At 47.4% G+C, this 24706-nt stretch overlaps 1 protein-coding gene across 3 annotated transcripts; it reads right to left on the bottom strand.

The window, feature by feature from the left end:
* Window positions 1–1441: 1441 nt before the first annotated feature.
* Window positions 1442–23950, bottom strand: WNT5A (Wnt family member 5A). Of its 3 annotated transcripts, none has more exons than XM_081285053.1 (5): window positions 23729–23950; window positions 16361–16488; window positions 14884–15134; window positions 9760–10052; window positions 1442–6259 (listed from the first exon to the last, which is right to left on the bottom strand). In XM_081285053.1, the coding sequence occupies exons 2-5, from the start codon at window positions 16438–16440 to the stop codon at window positions 5801–5803; spliced, it is 1083 nt and encodes a 360-aa protein (XP_081141179.1). In that variant the 5' UTR covers window positions 16441–16488; window positions 23729–23950; the 3' UTR covers window positions 1442–5800. The 3 variants fall into 3 exon arrangements, with proteins under 3 accessions (XP_081141179.1, XP_081141177.1, XP_081141178.1); XM_081285051.1 differs by lacking the exon at window positions 23729–23950 and adding an exon at window positions 22599–23718; XM_081285052.1 differs by lacking the exon at window positions 23729–23950 and adding an exon at window positions 23085–23718.
* Between the last annotated feature and the right edge of the window lie 756 nt (window positions 23951–24706).

Raw genomic sequence — 24706 nt, 5'->3', positions numbered from 1 at the left:
CAGAGACCATCACAACCACAAAAGTCTGCCGAGGCCAGTTAGTGACATGATGACTGGCTAGTTGGGCCTGCCTGGCCCTGTCTAAAAAGGAACAGTGGCTGTTTAGATGTAGCTGGCTGTCGCTCCTTGGGACCCATAACACATGTATCCAGGTAGCCAGCTCTTTTCATTTTCCAAGCCGGAAATCCACATTTGAATGTGAAAATACCCACTGTGGAAATGTTGGCAAGTAATTTAAGTCTTTTTTTTTTTTTTTAATACTATGCCTGTCAAACAAAACCCTTCTGGAAGCATTGGACATGTGATGTAGACAGCAGGACACAAGTTTGCAGCCTCCCCAAACATGAAGGGTGCCTCCCCAGCACAGAGCCTGGGTTAGGGGTGTTAAAACCAGCAGCCCCAGGAACCACGGGGTTTTTCTTGTGTCTTTCCTTCCTTTTCCTCTTCACTAAAATTTTATTGAGCTCTTACCTCATAGTAGAACCTACTGGAAACACCCGTTTTATCTTCACGACAATCTGAACAGGTAAATAGTCATACCCTTTCCCATTTTAAAGACAAAGGATTCAGAGGCATAGAGAGATTGTGCAACTTTCCCAGCAAGTAGCAGCACTAGAATCTGAGCCTAAGCTATCTAGCTCCAAAACCTGTGTCCCTAACTACTAAACCGGTCCTGGACACCATGCTGGATCTGCAAACTCTTCACAGTGAAATTCAAAAGGGACTTCTCCCACTCATAAGTCAACCTAGGCAAGCATAAGTCACCACTGTAGTCAGCCTGGATACCTCAAGTGGTCTGAACCTCAGTTTCTCCATCTAAAACTGTGGGGTTTTTTTTCAAGTGGGGTGATTTTGCTACCCAGGGCACATTTGGCAATGTCTGGAGACATTTTTGGTTGTCTCAGATGGAACGATGTCATTAGCATCTAGTGGGTAGAGGTCAAGCACACTGCTAAACACTGCACGGGACAAGTGCCTGCAACAAAGAATGATCTGGCCTAATATGTTAATAGTGCCAAGCCTAAGGAACTCTGCTCTAAGACGCTCACTGGCAACCATTGCAACATGAAAGAGACAACAAGCAAAATATCTCACACAGTTTTCTTTCTTTCCTCAAATCCTTCTTTCTTTTCTTGCCTTAGCATTGCATGGCAAAACCCATCTCTCTGTGCTAAAAGACTACATTGAAGAATAACCTCCCACTATAACGTGTACATATTAGCAGCAGCCACAGAGCAAACAAGAAATAGAAAAATTAGCAACAGGAAAAGAAAATAAGAGTATTAAAGTACAAAATGAATCCTTTAGATTCAAACATAATATTGTGTACATGCCTGAAATGGTAGTGTTCTAGACACCCTAAGCCATCAAACTTCAATGGGTACCCCTGTCGGCTAAACACACACACATGACTACACTGGATTTCATAAAATGATTTTAATAGAAAAGTACAAGATATGAACAAAAATAAATAATCTTTATCTCATTTCTAACCCAGCAAATGGTACACTGTATATAAAAATGGTCTAAGATGCAATTTTTCTCCATTCCTTTTGCTTTGGAAATCCTAAGACAGCATTTTAATTCAATCTTCTAGATTCAAATTGATACATTAAAAAAAAAAACTCAACCCAACCTTTAATTTCTCAACATCCATTTTTTGCTGATGTTTTTCTAAAATAAAACACTACCCAGTCATCCAATTGAAGTGTAAAAATTTGTGTCAACAGGTAAGTTAGAAGACGTCTAAGTTTTCATTCCTATGTCTCTGTTTCCTGAATAAACAATTTATTTCATTATCTTTCAAAACACAGCATCTTGTATTTACCATTCCATAGAGAGGAGACTAGAAAACACTTATTTTTAAAAAATAAATATTTTAAAGTATACTTTTTACAGCAATAATGCACTATTTAGTTCTGTGCCTTGGTGCTTATTTCTATTAAATATACGTTTCAAGTTATAAGCAACTTTTCTATCTATCTCTCTATATATTTATATTATGGGCCACTCCATCTTTGGGGACTGGTTTTGCTAATGATCTACAGGAGTCAGCTACTACCAGTCTTGTCTGGAGAACTCAGTGTCCTTCTATCACATCATATCTGGGGACACCAGTGGTTTGAATAATGTTTTGTAAACACAAATTGAAAACTGGTATTGGCAAAATCATCTGAGAAAGACTTTGGAGAGGCTACTGACCTCAGGAGGCCAGTACCTCAAAAAAACTGAACAGAGACGCTAGACTGAGAAACAAAAATCTTGCTTTTACTTAAGGCCATAATGACCATTTTGAACACGGCCCTGTTTGCTGCTGCCTGTATATAATTTTTTTGTTAATTTTCCTGTATTGGGAAGATCTTGAATGCTCTCCAGGATGAGAAGGAAAAAAAATATGCTGACGCTGCTACATCCAGTATATGTTTTTGCAATAAAGAACACTGGTCAATATACAACTGAGGAAAAACTGAAACAGATGTGAGTCCTAGAACCACAAGCGTTTGAATTTGCCCAGAAATGCTATTTTAAACACTCTATATGTTGGCCTACTGTTTTTTTGTGGAGTAATGTATTCTTGGCGTCCATAAAAGGTTTCAATGTTACAAGGTTATCCAGAAAGAAAGAAAAAAGAACAAAAAGATGCAAAGGGCTAAGTATCAATCTGTGCGGGACTGGCCAGAATCAGGTGTACATTTCCATAAAGCACAAAAACGTGTTCTAATTGCAGACTGGGGCTTTCTTTTCATAAAAACTGTTTTCAAAGGGGCATAGAGATAGCACACCTGCTCCACCTCACGCTCTAACATAAAGGTGCAATAGTTGCAGTGGTAAACATAAAGCTATCTTTTTTTTTTTTTTACTAAAAATCTGGTCATGGATAAAAGCATGTGCCTTTTTGGTTCTTCTCTGGGATGTTACAACAGCAACACGCTCTAAAACAATTAAGTTATATGCATCATGCTAAAAGAATGTGAGCAATCCTATAACCAGCTTTAAGCCATCTGCTTGCTTTTTTTTTTTTTTTTTTTTTTTTGAGGAACACATATAGGAAAAGAGAATTCCCCTTTTGTTCTGTTACATATAGAAATCTTTTGAAGCTTCCAAATAGTTTGGTTTTGGTAAAAAAAAAAAAAAAAAAAAAAAACCCTCTCTCCTCTTCCGTTATTTTAACATGTAGTGATCCTAAGCTATCCCTCATGCCTTTCTCCAAAAACCTCCTCATGAATTATCTGAAGGACAACTGAAACCACTTACCAATATACAAGTAATATTTTATTCATTCTATCTTCCATTGGCATAAGCCTTTCAATGTTTGTTTGTTTGTTTTTTAAACCAGTGAAATATACAAATCACACAAGACGGAAATATGTACATTAAAAGTACAAAATAAAGGCCATAGAAGATATACTTAATATCTGAATGACACGTAGAATATCTTACATTAAATAGTTTCTTTTAAAAGCTAGGATCGTTAAACTCAACTCTGTTCATAAACGTGAATCACTAAAAAGGAACACAATCTGATTTAGCAAATAAAAAAAAAGTACTTCATGGTTTTTGAAGAATAAAAACCAAAAAAGTGACATTTTAAACTCATTAGTGCTTTTTTTAATTTCAAGATCTTTTCTTTCAATTCACTGCAACTAAGGGGAAGTGAATATCCTTGTGCAATAAATTAAGAGCCACAGCTGGCTGAGGTGATGTGCAGGCCACCAAGCCTACAAAGGGTATGGGTGATGTGCATCGTCCCAAACCTTGAAAACCATGTGAGTCTGAGATAGGGACACACTTGATGGCACTTTGGGAAAAGAGGTGTCCTGGTTAAAAAAAAAAAAAACTAGCTATCTATATAGTGGACTGGGTTTTCCTTAGGGATTCAAATAAGTGCCATCAAGTCTGACAGGTACCAGTTTCCACTCTGCAGAATGAGCTAAACACAGTGAGAAGGGATGACAATGTTTCTGGGCTGTACCTCTTACCATCCATACCTGCACTGAATAAATAATGCCCTCTCCACACAGTCTAAAAAGAAAAGGAGGCAGGACAAAAGAAGTTGGACAGGAAAGAGGAAAACAATCTCCAAATCAACATGCACTTCTGCCAGTCAGACTGTCAAGCTTCCTCAGAAACCAGCTTGCTTCCTGGTGCTCGGCAAGGGCCACAGGCCAAGCTCAAGACTCAAAAAAAAAAAAAAAAAAAAAAACTTTTGGAAAAATCCCAACTGGATAAATTGCAGTGAAGGACGACAATGCTCCAGACAGAAAAATAAGCCCCGAGTAAACAGTAAATCTAGATCACTGGCTGCACCAAGATATAATTATATTTATATTTATATATGTATATATATATATGTTATGTACAAAAGACTTGAGATATCAGGCACCATTAAACCACATTCCCCCCCTTATAAATGCAACTGTTCAAGTATATTAGGAACAGTTTTGGGGTACACCTGCAGTAAAATAGGAAAAGCACGGGTGGATAGTCTCAACACAGGATTATAACAGCAAATCACTGGGACATCTCTGTGGACTCTGTTAGCCGAGTAATGTCATTGAAACATAAGAAGTTACTGCACTTCAAAATAAAAGTTTTAGAAAAAAAATCCCTAAGTAGCGCACTGTTTTCTAAGTGGAACTCCTCATATTTCATTTCCTGTCCTATAATCAAAGGGGACCCAGCGGAGCTGCCGTTCGGAAGCGTGGCCAGCATCACATCACGGCACAGAGAGACCAGAGAGGGCTTGGGGTCAAGTGGGAAGGTGGATTTCACTTTTTTTTTCCCCCCCTCAAATTGGGTTTTCTGTTCTGGTGCAGTGTGGAACTCTATGCAATCAGCTTGCTGTTTGGCCTGAGGATCTGTGGATGGAATTCATGCATTATTTTCATTACTAGCCTTTATGAACCAAGTATCCCTAAGAAAATCACAAGATATTTTTTTCCTTATAGTCAAGCTAATGCTCCCTCCCCAAACAAAATATTATGCGAAATCATTTGGATCAAAATAATAGCCAGAATCATCTGGGGAGACCACCTTCCAATCATGGCCTCCATCTAGAAGCTTGCAATTTTTTTTTAATTTCTGGGGACTTTCCTCTCTGCTACCCAAGTTGCACCAGCTATTAGAATAAGACCATCTGTACATGGAATATGTGAGAAGAATGAGATATATGATATACCTTTTTTTCTTTGAAGATCAAGATTCTTGCTCTTATATTTAACATGATCATTTTGGAAATATAAAAGCAGGCTGGCAGCCCCTGGGAAGTGACAGGAGGGGGCAGTATCTCATTTTCTCTCTTTTTTTGTTACAAGACCTTTTATTTTGCACCAGAGCATTTACAACTCATTTTGGTCACAGAGGCAGAATCTCAAGCAGACCTGCACCATCCTCTTCCAACTGATCCTAACCCATCCCATATGACTCCAGAGTTGAGAAGAAAAAAAATGTATTTACTTTCTGGATGCACACTACCTCCACGCAGCTAAGTTGGGGGGTATGTTGTAATCCCCTCATCCTATATTAGCAAAGTCTTGTATTACCTTTTCAAAGATCCACAAAATAAATATTTTTTCTTGGTTCCCACCCCCCCATTATTGCCAAATAATAGTTATAATATTAATAATAAACCACAGAGTTCTTAGATGGTAACAGAAAAAAAATATGGTTCTGCTTGCAATTCTTGGGGAAAAAATAAAAAATATTTTTTAAAAAGAAAAAAAAAAAAGAACCAGAATCACTGTACTTTCTATAAATAAGTGGGTCCTGGGAGTGGGGCTGGGTGACAGGCAGGCGCCCACTATTTGCACACAAACTGGTCCACGATCTCCGTGCACTTCTTGCACTTGACGTAGCAGCACCAGTGGAACTTGCAGTGGCAGCGCTCGGTCTGCACGGTCTTGAACTGGTCGTAGCCGCGGCCACAGCACATGAGCTCGCAGCCGTCCATGCCTTCCGACGTCTTGTTGCAGAGACGGCCCTGCGTGCCCAGGGAGCCCGTGCTCTCGTTGCGCACGCAGTAGTCGGGGCTGGGGTCGATGTAGACCAGGTCCTGCGTGGTGGGTGAATTGAAGCGGCTGTTGACCTGCACCAACTTGCCTCTGCTGTTGAGCCGCATGGCCGCGGCGCTGTCATACTTCTCCTTCAGGGCGTCACCCACCTTGCGGAAGTCTGCCAATTGCAGCCAGCACGTCTTGAGGCTACATGAGCCAGACACTCCGTGGCATTTGCAGGCCACATCGGCCAGGTTGTACACCGTCTAGGAGCAACAGGGAGGGGAGTTAGTGTACGAATTCATGGAGGACCCCAAGACATGGGTGTGGGTTGTATTAACAAAGCTCTTCACCTTCTAGTGGAGCTGGCTTCAATTAGGGGCTGTGTTACTTCTTCATTCTCCACTACCAGAAGGCTTGTGTTGCCTTCTATAAAAACTCAACAAAATAAATATGATGGCTAAGTTTTTGAATGGGGACGGGGGTGGATAATTCCATTCGCTTCTTTTTTAGGGAAACCCAGTACTTGGGAACATGCATCTCAGTGACTTCACAATCCCTTGTCTGCATTCCCTGAATGAATCCCGACCGCCATCCCAGAAGGCACATGCTCTTATCACCCCCATTTCAGAGAAGGAAAGTGAGAACCAGAGAGATGAGTTCCTCCAGCCACTTGGAAGTGGAGGAGTAGGATTTGAACCCAGGAAGTTGTACTCTGAGCTCATGTTAAGGGACTTGCCCATGGTCACACAGTTGGTAAGTCTTGAATTTAGAAGGGGTCCATCCCCACTGGGATTGGGGTTTGAACCTTTATACAATCACTACTGTGTGCCAGGCACTGCCACAGCTCTTGATCTCATTCGATCTGGGTTAGATGACAACAGAGTGACACAGAGACAGTATGTGACCTACACAGGCCATATAGACAGAATGTGGGGAGACTGGGCCTAGATTTCAGGTGTCGCCATTCTTGCTTCTAACCTGCCCACTACCGCACAGGCCAAAAGCACCCACCCTGGAGCCAGGTAGACACAGATTCTGTTCCTGACTCTGCCCTTGAACTTAGGCAACTAGCTGCACCTTGCTAAGCATCATTTTCCATCCGTCTAGGAGACTGTGAGGTACCAACCTCTCAATACTGTTAAAAGGATAAAATGAGGGAAGGCACAGAGAGTGTTCAGCACGCCAGACAGAGTACATCTGGTCTTGCTCCAGGGTGATGGGGGCATGGCGTCTGGGCCCTTGCCCAGTCATCTCTGGCCTCCCAGTAGCAGTGCCCATGGGTCTGGCCCCACAGCACTGTGCCCAGCAGTCTGGGAGGTGGTGGTTGCCTATTTATAGTCCCTACTGCCCACAGCTCCTTGTGCCAGCAACCTTGCAGAATCTACATGGCGTGGGTTTGCTGGTGAGGGCCAGTCAGGAACCTGGAGGCTGCTTCCACCCGACAGCTACCTTCCTCCCCCAGGGATTCATAAGGGGCTTTCTTTTAAAAGGGGCCAAAGTGTACTCTCGGCATAAAGACTTTCAGGCACTCAGCTAGTCAGAGGAAGGTTTTGCAAACATATTTAACCTTTGCTCCCCTTTGAGGAAAATAAAAAGCTAATGCCCTGAGGAAATTCTAATATGACTTCCTGGCATAGTGCCCAACTTCCCACCCCTACCCCCACCATCCTGGAGAAAAGCTGTCTTCTATGTAACCTCACCACCAGGATCTAAACTCAGCTTACTGCTCCAATGATAGAATATGCCCCCAATAAAACCCACTATTAAAAATGTGGATATTGAGTGAAATTAAAATATGAAAGGTACCTTTCAAAATCTCCTAAAGTCCCCTCTTGTCATCTATAAATCCCCCAACCCTCTCTACTTGGTTGTCAAGCCCCTGATGATTTCTCCATGTTGGGGGGGGGGGGGCGGGCGGGGAATTGTAAGAATGTTCTAAAGATGGCTGAGAGTGTGGAATATGGGTGCACCCCTGGATGGACCCAGAGCAGTCAGCCACACCTCTCTCCTGGAGGTGCTTCTGGTCAGAGGCACAGAGTGGAGTGAGGTGTCCCTGATAAGGATAGGAGCCAGGTCATGGGCTTTCAGACAGAACAGGGCTGAACCCAACCATGTCAACGAATAGTGCAGGCTCTGTGGCAGAGGAGGCCGGGGACAGGAGGCTACATTTCAACTGGAGTGATTATTTGAGTCCTGAAGGCAACCACAGGCAAAAATTGGCAGAATTTTATCTTTTCCTGACACCCCCAAATGTTTAATATTTGAGAAGAAGATAAGTTAGCAGGATTTATCTATGCAATCTTTGACTTCTCCACATCTTTTACTCCATAACATTTAATAATTAAGTGATCATTTATCAAGCACTTACTACTGGCTGACACTAAAACTAAAACCTTAGACTGAATCAAATGAAATTATCATTTTGTCAGTCAAAAATGGCCACGAATTGCCAATGTCATATGGTTCAACCTACCACATGATCTTGTTTAGTCCTGACAACAACCCCAAGTGAGAGTCATTGTCATGGCCATTGACAGAGGTGGAGGTAAGGGAACGGAGGCTCAGAAACCAAAAGGAACAGACTGAACTGGATTGAAACCTCTAATTCCAAAAGCTCTGGCCCTTCACCCCTAACTATGATGCAAGAGTTTAATATAAATGAACCTAGACTTAGATTTCAATCCGTTAATTTTCTTCCACAGTCATGAAGTGGTTCTCTTGGCCTCAGTTTCCCGATCTTTGAAATGAGGGTGTGGGCCAGAGGGTTCTAAGGCTCCTTCCAGTCCTGTACGATCTACTCTGTGATTATCTCTCTTTTTCCTCACCCCAAAATACAGAAGAGTGAAATCTCTGACCAGAAAGTTCCTGGCACCTACCTTGGGTTCTGTGAAAAAAAAAAAAAAAATGACCCTGGTTTTCACTGCTGCCAAAGTTAAGAAAAGTTTTCACCCCTTCATTTTAAAGCAGCCATAAAGTGCCATGTGTTTAACCACAGGAAAAAAAAGGGTCTTTTTAACTATTGTGGGGTAGGTTTTCATATCCCCACCAGGAGAAGGAGAGAGTGGGGTCTGGGGGAATCAAGAGGGCTGCAAGACCAGTCTCACTGGGCACTGCTGCTGCTCCCCTCCTCTCCACAGCCACCCTGTGATTGGCCCGTTGGTCAGCCCTATAAAATTCTACGCTGCTAAAAATGCTGTCGTTTTTCCTAGAAAAGCCCTTTCTAAAAACCCTCAACCCATAGGCTTGCTATCTAATGACATAAGGAGAGCAGGGAGAAGGAAAGGAAAAGAAAGAGAAGGCCTCAGAGCTGGGGTGAGGCCTTTCTCAGTGGGGCATCTACTGAGGATAAACACAAATTCTCTCTCCAAATTGCAATCCAACCACAAACATGATCCAAGGAGGAGGGAGAAAATTATTAACGTTTTTATTTTTTAAAATTGCTCCGAGGACTGGCTAACAAGGAAGGGGAGATCTAGCTAGCTCGTCCAGCAGGTGGCTGGGATGGGCAGGTGGGATGATTCACTCCTAGGAACCCTCTCAGGGGTGTGTACCCCTCTCCAGAGACGGATGACGTGAAGGGAAGAGATGGGTGGTGACAGGAGGACAGGAGAAAGGCGGAGAGACACAAAGAAAGATGAATGAGACCGGGAAAGAGAAAGAGATGCCGAGCCAGAAACAGCCAGGAGGTGGTAGAGGCACCGGAAGCCACTGTGGCTGGGGACAGCAGGCCTGGTGGCGGGGCAGGACGCGCGGGCAGACTCACCCTTCGGCCCGCCTCGTTGTTGTGCAGGTTCATGAGGATGCGCGCACTCTCGTAGGAGCCCTTGGCGTGGATGCGCTCCCGCTCGCGCGCGTCCACGAACTCCTTGGCGAAGCGGTAGCCGTAGTCGATGTTGTCGCCGCAGCCGCCCCACAGCCAGTCTCGCGGCAGGTCCTTGGGGCGCGCGGCGCGACTGCAGCCGCAGGTGGACAGCTCGCCCTCGCGACACGCCCGGCTCATGGCGTTCACCACCCCCGCGGCGCTCACCGCGTACGTGAAGGCCGTCTCGCGGCTGCCTGCGGGCGAGGACGTGGGGTCACCAGGTGGCCTGCCCACCCAGTAGGCCTGTGACCCGCTGGGGGTGCGGAGAGAACCCCCCCGCTGGGTCTCCTGGAGAGGGCAGAGGGAGGCCCAACACATGCTAGCTGGGGTGGGGAGCAGGGTGAGCCCCAGCACATCAGCTGGGAGGCTGGGGGCAGGGGAACAAGGAGAATCCACCCCCCCACACACCCCACACCCAGGTGTGCAGTCCCTGCTGAGGGGCAGGGTGAGCCCCTAACAGACCAGCCCTGGTCCCACTGAGCAGGGCAGAAGAAACCCCAGCACATGCCCACCCTGGACTACCCTAGGGGATGGGGCCAGGCAAAGCCCCCAACACTGCAAGCCCTGCCGAGATAAACCTCAGCCTGGCTGCTTACCACAGGCCCTCCCTATCCCTAACTGACACCCAGGCTCTGGGCCCACCTCAAGGGGGAGCTAAGAAAGAGCCTCAACACAGAGAGAAGCAACAAGTAACAAAAGAGAGGAGATCTTTGGTATCTTCTCTCTGACATTTCAGAACCTAAGGCAGCAGTGCTGGATTGATTTTCTCTACGGCTGTTTTGAAGATATCCAAACTTCTTATTTCCCAAAGTGTCCATGAAAGAAGTCACTGAAGGAAAGCTTGGAATTGGGGTAGACTTGTTACCCTTATTCTAATGTTTGGTATTATTTTCATTTTGCACAGGAGCATAGAATTTGCTAGGCTTGGAGCCTCTACATGTCTTAGACGCCCCCAGCCCCATCCAAGCCAGATTATTCCTATGGCCACACAACTGTGGCCATACTGGGTTTTTGCCTGGCACCTCCTCCTTTGCCACTTGTAACCTCTCCTTCTGTCCCATCATGCAGCACAAAGTCTGCCTCTGGACAAGGCTTTTTAATTGCCCAGGGGACAGTTCTAAACGTGTTCATAAAGAGTGATAAATGAAAACTTGCTTTTTAAATCCCAAACTGATTGGCCTGGTACTTCTCACTCAAACAAGTATCTACTCATATTCTTTTAAAACACTGCTGTTCTCTACTGCCACTACAGCAACCATCTTCCTGTCTCTGCCTCAGAGTGTCACACGCACACACAGCTTAGGGGGAAGAGGGAGGGGGAGTTAGTCTCCTTCCAGTTTAAAAAAAAATATATAATATATATATATATATATATATATATATATACACACATACATACACATATATATATATATCTTCTCATAAAAGTTATAGGAACTCTATTTGTAATAAGAAAAATAGAGGCTATCATAAGCCACCTCAAATTCCATTTGCATATGGAGACATTTCTATGTGTAACAAGAAGCCACTTGATAAAAAAAAGTGTCCGATTAGAGAGAAAGCCTTCAACTCAGACAGCTGAAGCTGGGACCGGGGCTTGGGATGAAGGGCCTCACTTTCCTCAACTGTAAAATAAGGGTATTGAACGAGATGCTCAGGGGGGAAAGGCCCCTTCTGGCATGGAAATCCCTGTATCAGAATCAGTTTCTCCTGCACTTACTTTGAGAGCTTGCTAACCACCTCTTTTGAAGGAATGAGAAGTCAGCAGCAGGACAGGTGACAACAGGACCTAGTCCCATGCAGGAGGATGGCTATGCCAACTATGTATCCAGCAGACCATTCTGTAGGAGGATGGCCATGCCAACTCAAGCATCCGCAGACGGCCCTCTCCTGGGACGTCCCTGCTCCACACTTGAGTTGTGGCCATTTGTGATATCCCCTTCCAGGAATGGCGGTGGCTCTGATTCACCACAGACCTTCCCCCTCCCACGTTTTAAAAATGAATAACTTGAGGAGTGCTCGTGGTTGGCAGGAGGATCCAGAAAGTTCCTGCAGCATCTAATCTATCTAGCTCAGATTAGAGAGGCAGAGAACATGGAGGGAGTAGAAACAAATGAGGAGAGCAGACAGATACCAGGGAGTTATTTGAGGATTAACGCTGATAATACAGAAAATGTCATGGCCATGGACAGGAGACTTGTAGAATAAAGAAACTGTGGCTAAAGGAAGAGGAGATAAAGTGATCCTCTGAGGACAGAGAGAAATAAGACACTGCCCTTTGAGTGCACAGAGTATAAAGGGGCTTTTACACAAAACACAAATGTTGCTTTTTTCGTTAAGTCTATCTTGAAAATACAAATAGTGCTGCTTTTTTTTTTTTCTTTTTTTGTCCGTCTTCCTTTTTTTGCCCTAGAATGCAAACCTGGAAGACATCTCTAAGCTGACTGGTCACTGCAGCAAAAAAATGTTAGTTTGAAAAGTGCTCTTTGGCTAATGGCCTGTGGATATAGTCATCCCCTGGTTGGAATACTGCTAATTCAGTGAGGTTTCCCTCTGTGTGAAATCTACATCTGCTTGGATCCTCACATCCCTTAAAAATGGCGCCCTCCTGACATATCTTTTCACAGTGTGGAAACAAAGACAAGACGGGGACAAAAGCTGGATGGGAAGGGTTAGCATGATGAAAAATGAGAGTTTCCAAAACGAAGAGCGGGCCCTTCATGAGGCAATTGTGCACGGTGCCTCCAAGCCAACTGGCACCTTAGAAAAATGAGTTGAGGAGCGGGTCAGAGGTGGCAGCTGAGCTTCTCAGACACTGGCCCTTCACACAGTCAGATTGGCTCAGACAAGAATTAACTCTCACTGTCCCTGGGTTACTAAGTACTTTGGGCATCAAAGGTCTTTTAAATTTTCTCTGAGCTGATTCCCTTCAAACTTCTCCTGAAGTGGAGAAGTAAAAGCAAAGAAACTTTCCCCTCCTGGATTTGGGTCCATGTTCCTATTGCATAAAAACTGACTCTATTTTTTACTTTTCTCTATCTCTTCATTCTAATAAGCATGAAAGAGAAGGCCCCATCCATGTCCCACCACAAGCCACCCAGCAGCAGCCTTCTGTTCTGAGATACCAGGCACTGTGGGACTTTGGCCAGGAAGGATGCGGCATGTGCTCTCATCTTCCAGGGACATCAGCTGACTTGCCCACAACATCTAGGAGGGCCCCTTCAAGGCTGTCTGGAGGTTCCCCACCCACTCACATCCCAGCGACACAGCTGAGGGAGGACCAGAGAGTGTTCTTGTGAGGGACAATTAAATGTAGGCCTTTGTCCCAAGTGTTCTGCTTATTCCCTGAGGAAATAGCCTCTTTGAATCTTGGATCCAATTTAAAATAAATCTTCAGCAGAACTTAAATTCACTTAGCAAATGATAGCTTATTCTGAGCATTTTGGCCCCAAACAGGCCATGTATGAAGATGAGAAGAGGACATTAAATCAAAGCTGTGTTCAAGTGACTACACAGAAAAACAGTTCCAACTGCGATTTTTCTTCTAGTTCCCATCAGAGGTGTATGATTTTTTTGCTAACTCATATCCATGTGGAAAAAAAAATATGGTCCCATCATTTAAGAGGCAGGCAGCTGAGGAGGAATATAAAAGAAAGGGGGGAAACTGAAAACTTATTTGAAAAGAGTTTTAAGAGTCTATAGCTCTCACACCGTATCAGAATGCAGAATTAAGTCTCCAGCACATCCTAAGTTAACTCCATCAGATGAATCTAGATGCAAGGACCACTCCTATGTTCCTGAAGCTCAGCCCCTCCATCCAACCCCAGTGTATACATTAGCACATTTCAATCATTAACTGAAAGAACAAAGGCCTATGAAGCTTGCAAGCTGGGGCTCCAAGCCATTTTCCCATTCAGTAAGAGGAATGGCTTCCAATTTTGTATTATTTTAGTTTATGAAGCCCCTTGGCTCAAACATCTACTGACAACTCTTTTTTGTTCTCAATGAATGCACTTTTCAGGGTTTGGGGTGTTTTTTTTTTTAAGCATTTTATCCATCCGTGATGGATATTAAGCTAACTTTTATCTTCAGTCTGTGTAAACAGTTAATTGCTTTGATAAATAGCTTCTTATTTTCAGTTACTGCAATCATATTAATTATAAGGTCTTGTTTGCATAAAAGTAAAGAGACCTAAAATATTCACACTAGGAAACACACATAGGACCACATCTGTCAAGTAGGATCCTAGACTATTAAACCAAACCACAGGCAAACTGATCTTTCAATTTTTTTTTTTTTTTTTTTTTTTTTGCCTTCAGTTCGTTTTAAATGCTATCTCCTCCCTGAATGGAATAACAAGTTCAACAATGTATTTAAAATAAAAACCCAACTGTAAGCAATATACTTAAAACTTATTTTTTTAAGTTCCTAGGTTGAGAGCCCAAAGATGTGCTTTTCTGTCAATTGTCAAAATCATCCATGCAAATTGCATCATTTCTAATTAAAATTCTTTCTAGAACCAAAAAAAAAAAAAAAAAGCTTTTAACATATATATCATCGTGGTCTCAGGACATATCTATTTTAAGAAAATTAAAACCTTGTTCACTTGCAACTTATCCAGCATTCTGAAAGAGTTTTTAGTTTGATGTCTGGTCCTTTGAATTGTGGCTTAAGAAACTTCTAACAAAAGAGTTTTTACATTTAAAGGGTTCTAAATGACTTGACTCCCCTCTCCCTACCACCATTTGCTTCTGAGAAACTAGAAGTTTTATGCTTCTACTTTCAACAAAATGCATTTTATAAAAAGTAGGTGTTCAGGAAAATGGAGGTGTCCCTTATGCTCCCCTTGTGATCTGGTTAAAGTTAGAAACTTAGGATCAGATGTGGAACCACTGCAATGACAAAAATCCCCAGGCCATCATCCAAGCTGGAAGATGCCCTCCTCATCCAGCCCAAACATGGAAGACTTTTTCTAGGAAAAAAAAAAAAAAAAACAGTTCACATATATTTTAAGTGGTTTCCTACCTATCTGCATAACCCTGCCAAAGACTGAGGTGTTATCCACAGTGCTGCAGTTCCATCTTCGATGTCTGAACTGATACTGGCATTCTTTGATGCCTGTCTTCGCGCCTTCTCCAATGTACTGCATGTGGTCCTGATACAAGTGGCAGAGTTTCTTCTGTCCTTGAGAAAGTCCTGCCAGCTGGCTGCAGAGAGGCTGTGCTCCTATGATATATACTTCTGACATCTGAACAGGGTTATTCATACCTAGCGACCTGCAAAGGGGGGGAGATGTGCATTCAAGATTTACGTGAACTCTGGAGGTGGGCCCCCTGAAAGCATGTCAGCAATACATAGTTTTAAGCACACAGATGCTTTTTCTCTCCTGCTTGTCCTCATGACAAAGTATGAGGAGGGCTTCATAAAACTCTTCTGTTTAAACTCCTCTCAGAAAACGGAGGTATTGTGCAGTCCCCATCCTGCCAGCTGGCTCTGTAGTTAGCGCTTTCACTCCCTTTCTTGCCCTCATTTGCCATATACCTGAACCTATATTTCCAAAATCTACCCAGAAAAGGGAGAAATGGCAGTTTCGGGGGGACTGCTTTTGACATTAGAGAAAAGTGACTCACTTTGCCCCACAAATTGGATTTGCCTTCCTTGAAAACATATGAATGCTGAAAGTAGACACAATTAGACATGGCTAGGAGATAGCAGTTCTTTTCGACTGATGGAAGAACAGAAGGACAAGTATACGCACTGAAGAAAATTCACCACGTTTCTGGATACTTTAAAAGAGTTCCTTATGTGATTGTGAAGGACTCAGTACAGGGTATCCAGTGAACAGAAGTCATGTTTGACAGACAGAAAAATGCTATTCATTTACAGGGGAAAAAATATCCAGAGTGCCGTCAAAAATAATCCTCTGGATATATTGCAGTCTACAAGGCCCTTCCAGAAAGAAGAAAGAAACCCCCACTACGGATATTTGACTACTTCAAGTTCACCTCCTTTTGATCAAATTTCAAGCCCAAACACTTCTCCACTTGGTGTAGAACTGTCTCCCTACCACTCTGCTGCTCTGTAGGTTAATAACCTCAAGTGACAAAAAATATAAAAGTTGAGACTCATTTTTACTACCTAGAGGTGGCAAAAAAATAAATTTTATAGATAGGCTTACAATTATTAGAGAAGTGAATTTCTGTTCCCTTTTATTACATGATGTTCTACAAGCGCAGGTCTGAACAAGGGCCTTACAGAAAAAAGGCCTAGATTTACAGGTTCTGATTTCCTAAGGAACTGAAGATAAAGCTTTACAATATATCAACAAGTTAAAAGAAAATACTAATTTTAAAATATGTATAAGTAAAATAGATCATACATACATGGTTTGGATAAATGAACCTACATTCACTACTTAGCTTTAAATGTTGCAGCATCTTACAAAAGAATTTCCAATTTAAAATTTTAAAAAAGAGGAATATACACATAGAAATGAACTTACCACCAAGAATTGGCTTCTATTACAACCTGGGCGAAGGAGAAAAATATGGCCAGAGCCATTAGGAAGAACTTGGAAGACATTGCACTTCCAGCCGTCCTCAAAGCCACTCCTGGGCTTAATATTCCACTCTGGAGAGGGAAGAAAGGAGCAGATGTTTATTGCCTCTCAGATAATTTTCAAGCATACAAGTTTAAACAACGGAAGCATCGGGTCTCTTAAGTTTACTGTTGATTGACTGCGCTTCTTCTCCTCCGTGAGTTTTTTTTTTTTTTTTTTGATGGCAAGATATAGGCAGTTTCTTTTTCCAAATTAATCCACCCACGCAACCTCACCAGGAAATCTGATTTCGCTAGGATCCTGCACGCGGGGCACGCCAGCGATTACAAACATGTCTCAATGCTGTTGAGTCAAAGCCCCGGTGCCAGGCGCTGCCTCCTTCCTGCTTTTGCTCCAGTCCCGCACCCCCTCGCTCCCCTCTAGTTCGCGCTGAGTTCGGTCCCTCCTCGGGAATTCACTCGGGAACCCGCCGCCACCCTCGTCCTCTCCCCGACCTGGGCCGAGCAACAAGTGGAGCCAGAATTAATTCCATGGGCGGGCGAGAGGAGCGCGAAGGCGAGTGGAGCGCGCCGCAGGCGGCTGCGGAGGAGGCGGGGTGGCCAGCGTGGGGTGGGGGTGGGGGCAGGACGCGGGAGGGAAGGGCAGGGGGTGGGGGGCGAGGCCCCGGGGACCAACGCGCTCCAGAGTGCCCAGCTGGGAAATGCAGCTCAGAATTAACTTCGTATGTTTCATAATCAGTTTACGGGCCGATTTGGGGAAAGCCACTTCCAGATGGGGAAGAGCAGCCCCGGGTTTCCTTTAGGACGCTCTTCAGCCTGATTGGGGCGGGGAGAAGGAGATGAGGGGGCCTAAGGGAGAACAGGGAGGTTTGCTCTCCCAACCAAAGAAACCGGAAAATGGTGCCCCCCACCACCACTACCACCCCTGCCTGCGGCCTCCTCCTCAGATTCAGAGAAGGAATGGAACTCCTGAGGAAAGAAGAGGTTCTGGGTCCCATCCTTCTGGGAAAGAACACGTTCCCTGCCCTTCTCACAACCTCCCCCCAAATTGTTTTTTTTTTTTTTTTTTCATTCTCCCCTCCTGCCCCCATGCCCGGCAGCTGCTGTGGAGGGAGGGGACAGGAAGCCCAGAAGGACTCCAGTTTCTCTGGGTCCTTCCCGGTCTGGGATTGTCGGCCACTTCGCGATCGCTGCACCAAGAGCCTGACCTTGGAACGCTGCCACCCCGCCTCCAGTGTAGCCTCTCCAGCCCCACTTAGATATAGTTTAGTCAATTCCGAAAGGCAGGGAAGTGGGGAGAGGACAGGACGAGTTGAGTTCCTGGCAGGGCCAGAGATGCACTGGCTCCCAAGCCGCAGCTGTGCCCCAGAGTCCAGGTCTCAGGGCCTCGGGCGGCGAAGGTTCCTTTCGTGAAGAATTTCAAGGGCAGGAGTTGGCCTTGCAAGCTTCCCCTGACATTCCTGCCCACTGGTGACTTCCCCACCTGTAGGCGGCGGCGGAGCTAGGCGAGTGCGGGTGGGAGGAGCGGGTTTCCAAAATCGCATTTTACATTTCTGATAAGCGTAATTCTGTCGCGCTGTGCCGCCCGCAGCCCCAGAGGGAGCCCCTTCTTCGGGAAAGGAAAGAAAGGTGAGCCTCCTCCAAGCGGCGGAAGAGCCCTGCCTGGAAACCATGGTAAAAGGGATGGAGGGGACCCAGGCAGCGCTGAAAATGCTAAGGGGCTCTGGAGCGTGCCGCGACTTTTCCCCGAGAGCCAGTCCTTTGGGTCCAGACACCTCCGGGCTTCTCAGAGAGAAAATGCTTATGAATTCTTCAGCGCCAGCTAACCAGGGCTCCGCACCCGGGGCCCAGTCCTCCCCCAAAGCACCGCAAAGCTGGGGGCGCATCCTGGAGAATGGAAATCTGGGGTTTCCCCAGCCTGGGAGATAGAATGCTCAGTCTCCCTCCCCACCCCCGACTGAAGTGTCAAGTTTCCTCCAGGGGAGGGGGTGAGCTACAAGGTCTGCTTTCCCGCGCGGCCCAAGCTGCAAAGTCTACTTTGCTCCACCGCGGCCAAAGCCGCGCGCTCGCACACACACACGCGTAACACGTTCACCTTCATGCACATTTACACACTCACACTCGTGCACAGACACACAGGTTCCGACGTGCTTTTGAGTCGGTGACCCAGATCTCTGCCGGCTGCGCGCACTTTTGGAGCTTCGCTACGGGCGGGGCGCGTGGGGCGGGGCACCGGCAGAGGAGAAATTGATAACAGATTCGGCGGATTACAGCGGATCTCTTTGTTAGAGCCGAAACCCCACAAACCGAACCTACTTGTGGCCCGACGCCCCGGGATGAGTCCACCAGTTCCCAGAACCGGGGCCAGCTAGGAGTGGAGCCATCCGGTCTCCAGACTCGGGTCTCTCTAGCTCCAGGGTAGGGTAGGCTGGGGTGTCCCAACCAGAATCGAACAGGAGAGCCCCAGCGAGTAGCGCCTCCACTTAACCCCGCGCTCTTGCCCGGAAACACCTTGGCCTTCTTCCCGCTCCAATTGCATCGCAACCCAGAAAAGGCCCCACAAGTTTGAAAGACTCGAGGAACCCACAGCGAACTCACTAATAAATACATCCACTCTGTAGGGTAAAACATCCCCATCTGTTTACCAAAAGATCTGATCCGAAAAGACAGTACGAAATGAGACTTCTCAGGAGACTGTCACACCAGGGATAAACAAAAGTTCTGGTCAGAAGAATGAGCTAGAAGTTTCCCAACAGAGGCCCTGGGAAGCCGACACTGTAAGGACCCTGGGAAGCTGTTCCTCCTGTGCACCGAGAGGAGGGTTGGGGGCATTTGCCAGGTTCAGCGCAAGGGTGGGGTAAGGTGAAGGGAGGGCATTCCTTTCCAATCCAGAGTAGCTCTATGTCATGGCTCCCGCGTTAAGTCTCTCCCCCAAAGTCTCCGCGTTAGATCAAAGGTGTCAACTGTGGGGGATGTTGAGGGGTAAGGGAAAGTAAGTTTTGATGAGGAAAACTGATCAGAGGATGTCCCCGGACTCCAGCCCAGGAGCTTCAGAACGCGCGCGCAAACGCGCCCAGCACCCTAGAGCAGCCACAGGCAGTGACTGCTCAAAAGAAATGACAAAAAGACTGGGCACGGTCTCCTAACCTCCTCCACTGGGCCCATCACTTCAGTCGGTCTGGGCATCCCCTTCTACTAGATTGTATATCTAGGGCCCAAGTCTGGGAGTGAAAGTGATGAGGGACGCCAACTAGGCGGAAGAAGTGAGTTTGACTCGGGCTCCCGGTGACGAAAAGGAAGATGGGAAACTCCAAGAAGAAACTCGGCTCTTGGTGGGGGAGAAAAAAAAAAGCAACTGTTTTCCTCACTCTATTTTCTTCCAAAAGCAAGAAGAGAAATGAAAAAAACTTGCAGAGAAAAAAACTTTGTTGCAACCACAAACCTGGGACATCCTGCCCAGGGAGAATGCGAAGAAGAGAGAGAAGAGATGTGATGCGAAAGAATGGGCCGACCCAGGCCAGCAGGGGGTCCGCTTTGGGGGCATCAGAGGAAGGAGCCCTTGCTCCCCATGCCCTGTGATTAGGAGCAGGGGAACTACAGCCATCCCACGCAGCCTGGGGTAGGTATTCTCACAGCGCTGTGTTGTGTGCAGGCGCACAGCTGGGGTAGGGAATAGCCAGGGAAAGAAAGCAGAGGTAACTCCTGGAGCAGGAATCAGTGCAAAGAAGGTGAACATCCTTTGACCACCCTGGTCTTAGAACAGATGGCAGGTCAGGGGACTGGAGGCTCCAAGAGAAGAAATGTCTGTCCTAGCTCTCCTATTTTTTGCCATACATGCATCCCCTCCACAGGACTCTTCAGACCCCAACACACACACATACATACATTCCTCCTCCTCCACCACCACCACCACCACCACCACCACCATTTACCCATTCTCATGCAAGTTGTCTAAATCTCTCTGCAAACAGGCTCAACTCTGCCCAGAGGTGAGCAGAATCCGTGGAGAGAGAAAGAAAATTAAAAATCAGTCCAACCTCCAATTTTTAGAGACAGTTTTACCCCCACTTTTTAATAGACGAAGAAACTGAGGCCGAGGGAGGGAAAACAATACTTGTGAAAGACCACAGAGAAACCTGGTGAGACAGCTGAGGCCACACTGGAGTCCTCCTAGGGCCACATTCTCTCCTACACCCAGAAAAAGGTACCAACACTTCAACCTGAAGCCCCTTTTGCTTAGGTTAGACCACAGTCCCTTCTTATTGCAGCGGCTGCGCAATGCATTAATCTTCTGGGGACTTTAGAGATGCCATGCTGGGAGAGTGGGGCCCAGTGGTTGGAAAGGATGGAGGGGGTGCAGAGGTGGGAGGGAGAGAGGAGTTGCAGCAGGCGGGCTCCAGGAACGGAGTTCGGCGGCGTCCTACCTCAAGATAACCAACAGGGGGCAGCCGGTACCGTCCAGCGGGGGGAAGAAAAAGCTCAGGGTACCGCTCCGAGTTCTGCGCGCACAGTGCTAACCTCTAGTGCACCGCAGCGTTCCCGGGAAGGGAGGGGAGGGGAAGGGTGGGTTGGAAAGAGAAGACAAGGGAATCAGGCTGGGCCTCCCTGGGAGGGTCTTCCCTTGGGTGGGAGGGAGACTAACGTTGGTATGTCAAGTCTTGAGAACAACTGATCCTTTACCACCACCACCACCACCCCCACACACACGCAGGGCAAGAATCCACACACTCCGACACACGCCCCACTTTCTCGACTGCCTCTGGGTCGCTTCGCGCTCTCAGCTTTGCCCCCTGGTAGAGGCTGTCTAGAAAACAAATCTCTCGGTGATTCCGCAGTGAATGCGAATGTTGGTGAGCCAGCAAAGAGCTGAGGAGGTGTGATCGCACAGCAGGGCCCAAGTTACTTCCAAACAACGAACTGTCCATTTAAAGAAAGAGGAGAGAGAAGTAGCCCCGATGTTAGACCGGGATTGGAAAGTAAAACAGGGCCGTGAGGACTCGAGTTTTATTTTATTTTACCTTTTTTTGTGGTGTTGGGGCGGGGTGGGGGGGGGAGAGGGATGTTGTTTGCTTTTAGGAAACATCTTAATTCCAATTCTAACTTTATTCTCCAGAAAACTGAAAATGGGAAAGACGAAGAAGAATAGAAATAAGGATCTAAACTTGGAAGGCAGAAAGAGGAAAAGTTGTTTGGGGGAAAAGCAAAGTTATATTGTAGGAAGAAACGTTTAACTTTTCTTAAAAAAGTGAACTCTCGATGACCCTCCGAGTGTGTGACTCGGCTTTAACAGACAACTGACAATTAAAACAAACACGAGTTCACAAACTGGCCCCCGCCCGCTCTCCCAACGCGGAGGCCCAAGGGTTTCTAAAGAACCAGGCCGATTGCGCTCAGGGGGTCGGGGCGCGCTCTCTCAACCCACGGGATTAGAGCCACCAAGACCACTACTCCCCGCCCCCACCGCCACTGCAAAGTGCCTGAGCTCACCCAGTGGCGGCTAATAATGCTAATAACGCGACCCTACTCCCCGAGCCGGGGTGCGCGCTGGCCCCCCGCCAGGCACTCTTAAAGGCACAGGGGCCTGTAACCTCCCTGTTAGTCGGCAGAGACTAGCCTGCAACCTGGCCTAGGTCGGGAGGGTGGGGGGTAGAGAATGCGCTTCTCTGAGTAGCTGGCCTCTAGTCCCATTGCCAGATCTCCCAACCAAAGAGTTCCCTTTCCCTTTCGAGCCCCTGCCACACATCCCCCTGGTGCCCGCGCAGTGGACGCTTAATAAATATCTGTTGAATTGAATCATTATCCTGTTCCTGAAATATATACACAGTAAACTACACTCGAGAATCTCAGGGTAAAAAGAAAGTCGTCCGTGAACTACTCTCAGTCTTTCTACCATCGATCTTCCCCACTTTTTCTCCAAAGTTGAAAAGATTTGCAGAATGCTTGATGCGACGAGGTCTCTGGAGTACGCAGAGGCAGTAGCGGGAGCATTGGGGTAGGGGGTGAAGAGGTAGGAGACCCTGCCAGCGACACAGGAGTTCAGAGGGTTGAAGAAAGGGAGAAATAGGAAGAGGTGGAAGGGACTCGGTTAACTTCCAAAACAAAAAGAAAAAAAGGAAAGAAAGAAAGAGAAGAAGAGAAGAAAAGAATGAGTGGCGAACGTCCGCGGCGCATAGAACACCTACCTTCATGGCGAGGGGGAGGGGGTGCGGGGAGGAAGTCGCCACCCGAGCGAGGGCAGCCAAGGAATCCAAGCGGAGCGGCCGGGTTAAGCCTAGGGGGACGATCTGGAGCAGGGCTGAGAAGTCCTACCGGGCGCGTCGGGTGGGCGCAATGAACCTGAGCCGAAGCGGGCACTGGCGCCCGGGCCTGGGCTTCCGAGCTGGGGTAACGCTGAGATGCGCCCAGGAATCGAGGGGGCGCGGAGGAGCTCGAGCCAGCAGCCGAAGCAGGGCCGCGCCGGGGCGCAAAGAGGGAGCCGCGGGTCCGGCGAGGGCGCGCAGACTACTGCTCCGCGGCGAGGCGCTCCCTCTCCAACGTCCATCAGCAACGGCGGTAATTAGGGCTTTCCAACCCCAAATGTGGGCGTGATTGTGCAAAAGACTTTACAACAAATAATAAAAAAAAAATTCTTCACAAGAGAGTGAAAAAAACACAACCCACTACTCAACTCTGGCCCGAGGCGGGGGAAGGGGGGCCGATCCCTGCGCCCAGGTGCCCCCAGTTCATTCACACCACGGATTCTGCAAACTTCTGGCGGCTCACGCCTCCTGATCTCCAGCTCCTCCTCTCTCGGTTTGTGGCCGAAACGTCTGCTTCCAGGGGCTGATCCTGCAGCCGAGTTAGTGTGCGGACGTCTGTGTACACACAGAGACACACACCCAAACACACACACCCACTGAAGCCTTGGGGCCACAGAACAATCAGGCGCGCATGGCTTTTTCTCCAGGAGATGCCGCTGAAAACGCACAAGTCGCCATCAGAGCTGCAAGAGTCGGAGCCAAATTTTGTCCTTTCATTTTAGGGTCTGGCAAAAAAACGGGGCGCAAAAATGAGTGAAAGTCGGCCCCTAAACTTTCTGCCGCGCCGTTTGTTGAGAGGGCAATGGGAAATTGCCTCCGGAGAGACGCTGGCTTTTCCCTTTTCACCCCCTTCTTTCTCTCTTCGGGTTAATGTCCCTCTTTTCCCCGCCTTTCCAGGGCGAAGGCGAAAAGGAGCTAGGGCACCGCGGGCTCGGGGCTTGGGAGGAGAAAGAGCTCAGGGCTCCACATCGGCGACTCAGCTCCAGCGGTCCATGGCCAGCAAGGCTGCCCACCTCCTGGTTCGGTGCCGGGGGTCCGAGGGGCAGGGGGGGGGGGGCAGGCGACCGGTCCAGGGCACGGTGGCGGCGGCGGAAGGAGCTCGCTGGGCAGCAGCGGCAGGGAACCGGACTCTGGGCGGCGGAGGCGGCGCCTTGGAGCCTGCAGCAGCTTTCCACGCGATCCTGTGCCCCAAAGACAGACTGACCGACCGCGGGGACCGTTTCTCCCACCCACCCACCCCCCGGCCCTGCTGGCCAACTGCCTTTCTCTTTCCCTCCCTTTCTTCGGACTCCTCTTTTCCCTGGTGTTCTCAGGGAAAAAAAAAAAAAAAATATATATATATATATATATATATATATATATATAATTTTTTTTTTTAAGTTGCAGAACCAAAGGCGGCTGGAAAGAGAGAGGGAAGGCAGGGGTGGGGGGGGGAGAAAAACTCTAGTTTGCCTATGCGCATGCGTGGTGATACCGGCCTATGACAAACTCGGCAGGATTTTAAAGCCGTATTACGGGCTGGGGTGCTGGGAGGCGGGGTACACCACCCTTTGGGCCCCCTTCTCTAGGCTCCCCATCCCCCAGGCATCTGCTGAAAGAGAGGTCCACTCCGCAGCCGCTGCCTGCCCGCCGCCTGCCCGTCTATGCTTCTTCCAAAGCCTCTGGCCCGCGGGAGACTGAACCCCAACTTTCCAAACTGGACCCCTTGGCTTGTCCCAGACCGCTCCCACTGGGGCTCCGCAGAGACTGCTGCCCTGACGCGGAACATCGTGGAGGACCTCCTCCTCATTCTTACCCCTGGGGGAGGGTACCTAAGCTCTTGGCTAGAGGCTAGGGTGGAAGCAAACATCCTACAAAGCCGCCAGTGTAGGAGGGGGTTCGGGGGCACGATTGCTCGTCTGGATGAGACCCAGTGCAGCTAGGCGCGACGCGTGGTCCTGCCGCGCGGATCTAGGTGATGGTTATCGGGTGAGAAGACTGTGAAGTTTGGC

The sequence above is a fragment of the Spermophilus citellus genome, assembly GCF_964194105.1.
Source record: "Spermophilus citellus genome assembly, chromosome: 3".
In the NCBI taxonomy this organism is placed as follows: Eukaryota; Metazoa; Chordata; class Mammalia; order Rodentia; family Sciuridae; genus Spermophilus; species Spermophilus citellus.
The sequence above is the reverse complement of the archived record's forward strand: the minus strand, read 5'-3'. Positions and strand labels throughout refer to the sequence as shown.

Coding starts and splice junctions, on each gene's coding strand:
- WNT5A (XM_081285051.1), bottom strand. Junction 15,135..16,360: donor ATAGAAGCCAATTCTTGGTG/GTAAGTTCATTT, acceptor CCCCCTTTGCAG/GTCGCTAGGTATGAATAACC. Junction 10,053..14,883: donor TGGCAGGGTTATGCAGATAG/GTAGGAAACCAC, acceptor CCTCGCCCGCAG/GCAGCCGCGAGACGGCCTTC.